General features: G+C 43.1%; 1 protein-coding gene across 1 annotated transcript; it reads left to right on the plus strand.

Moving 5' to 3' along the window:
* The first annotated feature begins 58 nt into the window (after positions 1–58).
* On the plus strand, positions 59–10,802 carry OSTM1 (osteoclastogenesis associated transmembrane protein 1). Its single transcript, XM_080389018.1, has 6 exons — positions 59–419; positions 3,628–3,742; positions 5,244–5,341; positions 6,647–6,811; positions 7,600–7,765; positions 8,060–10,802. Exons 1-6 carry the CDS (start codon positions 87–89, stop codon positions 8,113–8,115), a joined length of 933 nt encoding a protein of 310 aa, XP_080245144.1. The 5' UTR covers positions 59–86; the 3' UTR covers positions 8,116–10,802.
* The last annotated feature ends 150 nt before the right edge of the window (positions 10,803–10,952 follow it).

Raw genomic sequence — 10,952 nt, forward strand, 5'->3', positions numbered from 1 at the left:
CAACCGCAGCCAATGAGCGGCGGCGTCCCGCGGCGGAGGCGGGTCGTTTGCCGGCGCTGCGCTTCCGGTTCCTCGGCGCGGCCGCCATGGCGCCGCGGCCGTGCCTGCTGCTGCCTCTGCTGCTCGCCCTGGCTCTCGCCCTCGGCCCCGCCGCCGGGAAGGCGCGCCGGCTCCTGGCGCTGGAGGCGCTGGGTGAGGCCGAGGAGCTGGCGGAGGAGCTGTGGGGCGCGGGGCTGCCCGGCGACCTGCCCGAGCTGGAGCCCGAGTGCCGCCGCCTTCTCGCCGCCTTCGCGGAGGGCAGCGCGGCGCTGACGGGCTGCCTGGGCCGCCGCGCCCGCCCGGTGCGGCTCTGCCAGGCCTGCCACCGCCACTACCGCCGCCTCCTCGCACAGTACGGCAGCATCGCCCGCGCCGTCGGGGTGCGTCCGCGGGGCCGGCCGGGGGGCGAGCGGGCGAGGGGGGCTGCCCGGGGCGGGGACCAGCGTGCGGCCCTTCCCGCACCTCTGCCGGGTTGGGGGGCCCGGGCTGTTGCCTTGAGGCTTCCAGTCACGGCAGTGCGGTGCGGAGCGCGGCTGGGCCCCACGCACGTGGACGTGGGGTCCGGGGCTGCTTCGCCCTTGCCGGCGGCCCCCGCAGCCGGTGTCTGCCCGGCCCTGCGCCCCGGCCCTGCGCCGGGTGGGGGGCGCCGTGCACTGGGCCGGGCCTGGGCGCGGCTGTCGGGGTGGCCTGCCCCGCCGAGGCAGTGAGCGGGGTACCCGTCTCTCGGGTAGGGCATCTCCAGCCCGCAGGGGTCCGTTCCCGCACCGGAAGCCCCCCCGGGTGCGTGAGGCAGTTGAGGAGAGGCTGGGAGCATGTGGGGAGCGCCGCTGTCAGCGATACCTTCTGCAGCCCGGCGTGGTGACATGGTCTGTGCAGCCAGCTCCTGGCGTGGTTAGGGGCAAGCAGCTCCACCTGCAGAAAAAAGCTTTGCTTCTCTGTGCGAGTGGAAAAACTTGAGCTGATCTTGCTGATGTAGCAATGGCTCAAGCCGTGCGCTGGCTCACAGGTTGTTGTGTAGCGCTAATCAGGAACGTTGCCAGAGCTTAGGTGCCTGTTGCTTCTTGGAAAATTGGTGGTCTCTGAAGCTGTGGCGAGTGATGCACATCATCTGTGGGGAACCATGCCACAGTGTTCTTGGCTCCACAGCTGGTGGGAGTGTGTGGCAGCAAGCCAGAAGTCCTGAGCACTGGCTGGAGTCTGTGGACCCCACCAGTGGGAAACTTTGACTGAAGCTGGATCTTGTGTTTACATTCTCCAGACTCTTGATCAACTCTCACTCTCTCTCTCTCTCTTTTTTTTTTTTTTAATAGTGTTGGAGGTGATTCACAACTAGTTTTGCATGTTTTTGGCCAGTTTACCCATTTGTAAAAGTTGGTCTCTGGGATGATGCGAGGATGACAGTGCATCAGACCAAAGGACCTTTGTCCGTTCAGTGGTGATGGCTAGAAGTGGGTGCCCTGGTAAGAGTACAAGCAAAGAGTGAGTTTATAACAATGTGGACTGTGCTTCCAATCTTGGGATTTCTGAATCTTTATTTAGAATTGCAATTGACAAGAAAAAAAATCTGTTGCTCTTTAAACCCAGGTAAACTTCTGGTGCCACAGTGTCCTGCTGCAAACTGTTTCACAGCTTAGTTACCTGTTGTGTGAAGAAGTATCATTTTCTGGTTTTGGTGTGTTGTCTGCCTGTTTCCCTTCACCACCCCAGTGCCTGTATTAGAAAAGGACATGGATGTTCATTTGATAATTGTCCTTTCTAGGGCAAATATCTAGCCGGTGGTCTCTTGTTCTAGTTTGCAAACCTGTAATCTGTTTTATTTGTTTCTCATACAGAAGCTGTTTCATACCAGTGACTAGGTAGTGTGAAAGTGAGAAACTCAGTATGTAATTCTCTTGGATATTTTCAGCATGATGTCTTGGCTAGGATTAGGTTGCTAAATGTATCCCAGTACTTACAATATGTATGAAATCATTGCAGCTGCTGTGCTTGTGTACTGGCAGCCTGGGAGGACTGGTCCACTATGTGGTCTGGAAGACACATCCATACTAAAGAGCATTTGCCTCTCCTTCTGTGTGTGGATTAACTAACCAAATAAATAAAGTAGGTGACCTCTTGCAACCTCAATCCATGATCACAAGTAATCAGATACCTGATGTTTTTATCTTCGCATTCCTACAATAATTACAGTGCAACATGAAAGAAGCAGCCAAGTTAAGTTTTGGGTATCTCTGAAATATGAAATTCTTGGCAGTAGACTGATTAATAAATTAGGCAAACATTTAAGGAATGATATAGGTCGACTTGGTTCAGTTTTGGATTTGAAGTGCTTTTTCCCACTCATAAGTCTGGCTAGTGAGGAAGTTTCACAGTTAGAGGCCTTAATGAAGCAACTAGAGAGTTTCCTGCGTAAATAACTTTTTTGCATATCTGTTTGTAATTTAGCAGAAGTGAAAGTGGGTGAATGTAGGAGTTACCAGATGTGGCGATACTCAACTTCTGCCGTTGAGTCTCCAAGGGAAACTTCTTGTTTAAAAATAAACCTGTTTTAACAAAGAGAGATGGAAACTGGATCTCTTATAAAGCTCTGTAAGGAACATATTTCTTGTTAAAGAGATTATTTTCTCTTATGTCCCACGTCACTTATCAAAGAGGCTTTTGGCAGCTTTTACAATTTCAAGAGTGCTTAAGTCAATTTAGCAGCCAGAAACCAGGAGCTGGAGCACAGGAGTCAGCTGACTGAGGTCATGGTTTCATATCAGGGATTTGAGGGACAAAATAAAGCTTTGAAGGAGAAAAACATTGTTCTGAATTCCGATAGGGGTTCTTGCTGTTTATTTTGTAACTGCTTCTATAGTTAGTCTTTTTTTCTTTTTTTTTTTTTATGAGCTTGGTTCAGAGAATACATTGTTGTAAGAGTTGCGCCAGTGCCTGCTTTGAGGATGGGGTGTGTTGTACCGCTTGCTAAGACAGATGAGCTTGGTACCCGTGTCTGGGGAGGATGAGAGCCCGGCCTGGTCATAGGCTTGGGGGAGCAGCCATGGGTGCTGCTTCACAGAGGACTGCGTTCCTGATATTGCTGCATCAGGGGGAAGTTTGCTGCTGATGCAGTATATTGGTACGGTGTGTTTGGAGGTGGTTTTCTGTTGTTTGGGTTTGTTTTGTTTTGAGGCCAGTCTGTTGGTTCAGCTCCTTCAAATATTCCTTCAGTCTATCAAGAACAATCGTGTCTTCTCTCTGACTGCAAACGCCTTGAGCTGGCTTCTGGGGCAGTGGCCCAGAAATAGATGAATTTGAGCTACTTGGCAGAGGAAGCCCTATTTCTGTGCTTGCTGCTTCCCCCCCACCTTTCAGTTGCATATTTTTGATTGACTTCCATGCAGTCCTAGTAGATTTTCAAAGACTATGAGTTGTGTTGCTCATAGTATGAATTGGAGGATCAAAAGAGTTTTCTTGTTCCATCAGTTCTGCTCTGTCTGTTCTAGAAATATTGATGTGATGTGTTGTGATTGCTTAGCTGTGCTTGCCTAAAAAACTTTTCAAAATTTTCCCTTTGTATTTTTAACACTTGTTGTTTCCTTTTCCTTGTAGAATTCTTCTGAGAGCCACAATTGTGCCAAAAGCATCTTGACCTCAGACAGGCTGCAGATAGTTGTGACCCTTTCGGAGTTCTTTAATGAAACCTGGGATGCAGCCAACTGTGCAAGTATGTGACTTGTTCTGTAGCTTTCATGCCACTGTTATGATTTAGCCCTTAAAAACTGCCCAGATAGGAATTGTATGTATTTGTTTAAATACAGTGAGTAGATAACACAAAAATTGTTGGAGCTGCTCTAATGAAAGGCACGAGCTTTTTATTCTGTAAGGGATACTGTCAAAATCTGAGGGCACTAGTCTGTCAGAAAACTTAGCTGTTATATAATTATTCTTTTAGACTATTCTCGCAAAAGCTAGTCTTGCTAGTTTGTGATCTACAGACCTTGCTGGAGATTCTCCTTAGCTTCAGTGTGGTTTCTTCTGTTTTTCTCAGTTTTCCTGTTTTTTAAGAGACTTATATAAAAAAAATTTCCTTGTTTGTTAGTAAAGTCAGTAACTCTGGGATGGCTGCACATTGAACAGTATCTGCCTCCACAGCCATGCTTTTGATTTCATTTTATGCATGGCGGGTGTCCGGGTCTATCCCTGTATCTCACTGTCCCCATGCTGATGATACTGTGCCATGCCTACAGCTAAACTATGGCTTTTTGTCATTCCCTTGGTGTGGGGAGTGGGACCCTACACTAACAGGTACACTAGAAAACAGTGGGAGTAGCACTATGGAGTTGAGTGTAAAGTGTTAAAGTTTACTGCAGTGTCCCTTGAGATCCCAGAAGTGTTTGCTTTCATTCCTGCATCTGGGCTGTGTGAGGGCTGTGAAGGGCAGTACAGGAGCAGCTCTGTGGTCTGTGCTGTCCTGCCATGCTTAGCCTCTGACCTGTGTGCTGTCTGCCCGGTGTCCAGCTGAATGCTCGCCCTCATTACTGTTGGCACTTCCTCCTTTCAGGAGAATTTTCTAGGATATTGGCTTGCTCACACGGTGCTGTCACTGAATGTCTAAAGTCCCAAACCACTGTTGTTTTCAAGGCTCTGTGTGATTAGAGCACCTAAAGTGGGGTGAGATGGATGGAAGCAGTAACATGGTAGGGTTGAGCCTTTGACTAGGAGGAAAGCCCCAGAGCTCCCCTCAAAGCTGGTGAAATGGTCAGCTCTTTTCTTAGACATTAATAACCTACGCTCTGATTTCTGCTATTGTGTTCACGGTCTGTCTCTACTGGATGCTCTGTTTCATCTCTACTGCTGGTGCTTCTGTTTTCACAAAATGGCCGTTACTTTTGCTGGGCAAAGCCAGATTGGTGGGCTAGAAAATTAATGTCTTGTTTTATCTTTAAGTCCAAAGATAATTCAGACCCCCTCTTCAGAAAGCTCTTGATGATAGTCTTCATCTTTCACTTAATCAAGGCCAATTAATTCTGAAATATGTTCTCGATGAAGAGTTAGGTCAGCAGGTCTGAGACATCAGTGGCAGGCAGATAAGGAAACCGCAGTGTTGACTAGACCTGTCTTTTATAGTCGAGAGCTCTTTTTGCAGGAGTGGAGTATCTGAGGCTTATCAGCTATGGAAATGTTAGAAATTAGAATATCCTGATGTTTTTCTTTCTCTTTGACAGATTGTTTAAAGAACGACAGTGAGGGATTATCAGATTCTACTGTAGAATTCCTGGATTTATTCAATAAATCTCTGACATGTTTTGAACATAACCTTCAGGTATTTATGCTGTGTATTTAAAAGAAGCACTAAATCCTCTAATGGCTAGCAAAATCTTATTTATGCTGAATAAACTGAAGTTATAGATTAGGCAAATAAACTGCTGGTGAGTTTCTGAATTTTAGGCAGAGAAAGCAATGATCTGTAAAATGCAGATGTTTACAGATTGAGAACCTAACAATTGTAACTGATAGTCACCTTGACTTCATTTTGTATGTAATTGCAGTGCTACTTCACATCAGAATTTCTGAATTCACAATAGTTGATAATTATATAGTAAGGAATGGCATGTCTGCATGCTGTAAGTCTCTTTTTCTATTTCTTTGTAGAATTATCTTCTGACTTAACAATTCAATCTTTAAATAACCTTTTGATAATATAGTCTAGTTCAGAAAGACCAGCTATCTTAAACCATTGTAACAATTATTTTGACTAGTAAAATTATGGGTAGTTAAAGTTTGTCCATATTGCAAAGGCAATATAACTTAGTGAAATACATGTGGTAATTGTCCTAAAAAAAAAATTACCTTAAATAGCCGAAGAAACTGAAATGGAACATTGCAGTCAGAAACTGGCCAAATTTCAGGATTGTTCAATAGTAAAAACTGTAAATGGTGGCTGTGGGACAATCTCTTGAGAAAACTGCTTTTTTTATTATTAATGATCTTTAGGAAATGTGCCTTTATAGGCCTTGGTCAGGAGCAGTGTGAACTGGCCCGCGGATCACTTAAAGTGTCTGAGCTAGTACTTAATCCAGTGGTCGGTGGGTACCTGGTACAACCATTACTGGACTGCAATACCTATAGAGATTGTAGGATTGTGGTATTGTTTTCAAGTGTGTCCTGTTGCGTTCAGGTGTGGTGAAGGCCACAAATGGAAAGGATTTCTGAGTATGGCACAGTCTGTATCCATCAATATAGTTCAGCAGTAGCAACCTAACAGTTGTTAGGTATGGACAAACAAAACCCAAACAAAATACTATTAAGGAAACTGATATCTCTGGCTTCAGAATAACATCGGATTACTAGTAATTTTTCCCACCCCCACCCTCTTTCCTGGGAACTAGTACTTGAAAAATAGATGTTTAAATAAAACTGCTAGTTCAAAGAACAGTTTGAGATGCAGAACCTGCAGGAAAAGGATTCTTTCCCTAGTCATGAGTATGAGTTGTCTGTCTGGGCCTTTACTCAGTATAGGATGCTAGAAATCTGGATTTTCGTTCAAACTTGGCTCTATTTTTTTAAGGTGTGGTTTTTTTTTTATGATGCCATAAAACAACATTCATACAGAGCTTTATAACCCTAGGGACAAACAATCTATCTGTCACCAAACAACTACACAGAAGTATGTAAAAACTGCAATGAAACCTACAAAATGTTGAATGACCTGTATAACAACTTGCAAAGGATGAACAGGCAAGGTGGTGAGTCTGGGCACTCCGCACACTTGTGTATCGACGTGGAAGATGCCGTAAGTATTTATTAACATTCAACAGGGAGTCCTTGTCATGGAGGTCTTTACTAATCTGAGCCACTTGTGCTTGTCTTGTGAGGGATTGCCTTTTCCCTTTCAGTGGGGGACAGTGTGGGCAGCAGTGCCTTTGGTAAGCTGATGTCCCATGGAGGGGAGGTTACCTTGGTGGGGCTGTCTTGTCCTGTCCTCAGTCAGTGCAGCAGCACCATGGCTGAAGCTCCTGATCACCCAAGTGCATTCCAGTTTGAGTAGCTGCACTTCCATTTCTTGTTCCTGCGAAGGGGATGGATTTAAAAATAATCTCTTAATCTTCTGGCTTTTAATGTGAAGCTTTACTGCTATTGTTCTAGCCAGTGTGATAATTGATTCCTTCTGTTTATAGGGGTCCTCAGCGCTAGTGACATGTGTTTGGAAAAAGCTTTGCTGTATTGTGGGGTTTTAAGTGGTTGGGCAAAAGGAGTGCAGTCGAAAGTATGGGATTAGCCCTATCCCCACAGGCTGTCAGTGAGTTCTCTGGGAAATGGGCATGTGGCAATGTCTACAGTGTATCTGAGCACAGTCTGGTTTTGACGCTTGTAAAAGTTTTGGTGTGGACATCTTGGCTCCATTAAAATTGTCTGTCTCTACATTTCTAGGGGTTTGCTTGCTTTTGGGGGGAGATCTGTTAAAGTATTGTTTTCTGAGGTCATTATATGAACACTTGAATGTCTTGAGGCCTGAGTGTTTGCTGTGCTGCACAGCAAAAATACATGTGCTTGCTTTCATGGCCTATGTTTTTCTTTTAGATGAACATCACACGTAAGCTTTGGAGCAGGACTTTCAACTGTTCCGTTCCCTGCAGTGATACGGTCCCAGTGATTGCAGTTTCATCCTTTATTCTCTTCCTACCTATTGTTTTTTACCTTAGTAGCTTCCTTCACTCAAAGCAGAAGAAACGGATTCTCATTTTGCGTAAGTGGTGGTGCTGGCTGTTGGAGTTGGGTGGTGCCAGGGACTTGCTTTGGCTCTTGTGGGAGAGGGGGCCCAGCCAGATCTGTCTGCAGCTGTGCTGACAGCGCTAATAGCAACTAATAGTCTGCTGCTGTCCCCTGAAGGAGGGTAGTAAAGAGCTTCAGCCGTATCTTTTCATTGAAGTTTCTGGACGTGAACAGAAAGCTGTTTGCAAGTCTGTGTCGGATAAATAGAGGGAGTAGAGTTTTGTGGAATTCTTTGTGTTTAATTTTCATATAATTTTTCCTTTTCCAGCCAAGCGCATCCAGTCAAATGCCAGTCTTGTGAACATCCAAGAAAAATACAGCTGAGCTGCAAAACAAAACCTGAGAACTGCTGCTGGTATACAGTGGGTACAATTGTGTTGGAATGAGGCCGGGACAAAAGAGGAGTTAATTATGGTTTAGTGTAATGATACAGAGCAACACAAGTTAAACAAAATGCTGTCTGACTTCTAAGCGAGATTATTAACAAACATGACAAGGCAGGGCTGTTGGACACTGTATGGACTCTGGTTTTGAAAAATCTGTGGGTTTTTTCACTCTCAGGCTGAAGCTGGTGTTTTTCTGGTTCTAAGCTTTTGTACTTCTCATCAATAGCATAGCTATACTTTCCTTGCATGGTATTTTTCCATAATTACTGTATTTGTTTCACAGAAACCTGAAATTCTGGATCTTTTTGAGGTGATTTTCGTAGACAAAACTTGAAATAATATTTGATGTTCCTGCTTGAAACACTGTGTTTAATTCCACATAATATTCAGTCTCTTGCCATACTTGGGGTGAACAGGAAACATTTAAAAAAGAAAAAGTTCCCATATTTCCTATACCACTCTAAAGTCATGTTGCTGGTATCTATTAAAAAAAAGACATGAAAGCTGTGGTAGTATATAATGCCCAAATATAAAGAGAAAGTGGTAATATATAATGTCCAAAGCCAGCAACAAAAGCAACAGAACTGCCCGTGCTAGACTTGAATAGTAATCATTGATGACTACAGTATTGGGTTATCTCTGAAACATATGGCGTATTTAGTCCTTTGCACACTTTAACCACTAAAATAATTGCTTTTCAAATGTTACATTTTCAGAGGCTTATTTTAGATGTCTGCTTAGTTAACTGAATGCTTCATTGTTGTGTTATATTCTTTCCTTTTTAATTATAAAGGTTTTTTTCTGTTTGGGTTTTTTTGGTTGCTCTTTTTGTAGAGAAGTGAGGTGAAGTCAATTCACTGGAGATGCTGAATTTCCTGGTCTAGAGCTTACTGTGGCTTAACACAGAAGTGTTTACAGGAACTTTGTAGGGAAAAAGTTACCATTTCTAGATAATGTGTTTTAGTGGTAAATGAACCAGAGGGTTCTCTGACTTAAAAACTGTCCTGAAGGACAATGAAGGTACTGTGTTGGGAACTGATGGCTTTCAAGAAATAGTTTACAAAAATTAGGCCTGCGAAATAGATGAATGTAAACAAATTCAAGCTTGCAGGATTCCAGAGCTGATGGAGAAATTATTGCGATAATGTGGGGGTGGACAGTGCTAGTGATAGGCTGTGGGCACAATTCAACAGCTGCAGCAATACTGATGGTTTAGATTTGGGAGGGTGGTAGGGTTGGAATGATTTGTAGCTGTACTTGAGGTTAATGAATGCCAGAGTCTTTGCTCCCATTTTTAAACGTGTTTTCTAACGCTGAGATAAAAATGAGTGGCCATTACAGCTAAAAAATTAATTTTCTCTTGGAATCTGTGTGTCTCTTGTCTGTCAAAACCCCATGAAATAGTCTTATGTATTTGACTTGCTTTGGAGCCTAGAACGTTAATTTTTTTCCTTTGCACTAAGGCTCAAATAAATATTTTAACAGTGTAACAAAAAGTCCTAAAGCTCTTCAAGTCATCTGTTTTCTTGGTTTTCTTGTTACTGTGTTTTTGTGAGTTAGGACATACTACTGGTTATAAAGCAAGTGGACAGTATGTTTAATACCAAGTAAAATACTGTGTTAGCAATTGGTCCCACCCAAGTGGTTGCCTTTTTATACTTTATCAGTAAGTGTTTATCTCCCTCTGTAAACATGTCCACAGTCACATTTGTTCTAGGTAGTTTACAACAATGCCATAAAACTCTGTTTCCTTGCTTATTACATAAATTTACCTTCTTGCGGCTGGGAGAGGCATGCTGCCTTTAAAAAGAAAAAAAAAGATTACTTTTTATATCTATTATTCTTAAACTTCAACTTTCTGGGACTTATTCAGCTGCCCACTGTAATAGCATTACATTGATTTGGGACATCATATGATTGAGAGCTGTTCAAAGGAATCTTTCATTCGTGCAGATAAAGCCAGTTTGTATGTGCAGCATTTCAGAATGACAGCTTTTATACTGTAAGCAGTGGCTTTTTGAGCACATTCATGTTAAGTAGGTCTGAAAGTCATTACTTTTGGATATGGTGGTTAAGCACTTTAAAAAAAAATAAAAAAATAAAAAATCAGCTTTTCTTATTTTCCTGGCTGCTAAGCCAAACGGAAATACTCATGTGACTTTTGGTGGTTTTTTTTTTTAATGTTAAAGCAGCAGTCAAGTTTACATTTGAGATTTTTAATATTATATCTACTATTTTCTCATTTTTCTTTGTGTCCTGCCCCCCCTGCCCCAACTTTGTACTACTAACTTTCTTTACACAGTGTTATATTTTTGGTAGGATATTTCGTATATAAATTGATTGAATTCTCTTTATACTCTATTTCCTAGAGAAATGTGGAAGCACAGAGACTGTGTTGAAGGAGAACTAGAATTCTTTTTGCTGCTAGTCTTTCATCTTGGTTTATTTTTTGCCTTTTTGGTATTATATGTACTAAATAGGATGAACTTTGAAATACTAGTTGTTTGTACCTTTTTTTGTGCAAATAAAGATTTCTTACTGCAGGGTAGCACTTTGATTTGTATTTATAATTACCCTCTAAATACAGAAAGTCAGCTCTAATAAAGATTGTCAATAAACAATGAACAGTGTGGTTGCTTAATTGCTTCATTTATAGTAGTTTAACACTTCTGCTGTTCTGGGTTTCTGTTCAGAAGCACCTGCTTATTATTCCCCATTATGCTATTTGCAGGAAAACAGCATCAGAAAGTTGTTTTTCAAAGCAGTGCTGCACTG

Source organism: Falco punctatus (assembly GCF_963210335.1).
Source record: "Falco punctatus genome assembly, chromosome: 5".
Taxonomy (NCBI): domain Eukaryota; kingdom Metazoa; phylum Chordata; class Aves; order Falconiformes; family Falconidae; genus Falco; species Falco punctatus.

Excerpts from the sequence above, each read along its gene's own strand:
- OSTM1 (XM_080389018.1), top strand. The coding sequence starts at position 87 with ATGGCGCCGCGGCCGTGCCTGCTGCTGCCTCTGCTGCTCGCCCTGGCT. Across the intron at positions 3,743-5,243 it reads GGATGCAGCCAACTGTGCAA|ATTGTTTAAAGAACGACAGT; the intron begins GTATGTGACTTG and ends TCTCTTTGACAG. Across the intron at positions 5,342-6,646 it reads GTTTTGAACATAACCTTCAG|GGACAAACAATCTATCTGTC; the intron begins GTATTTATGCTG and ends TTATAACCCTAG.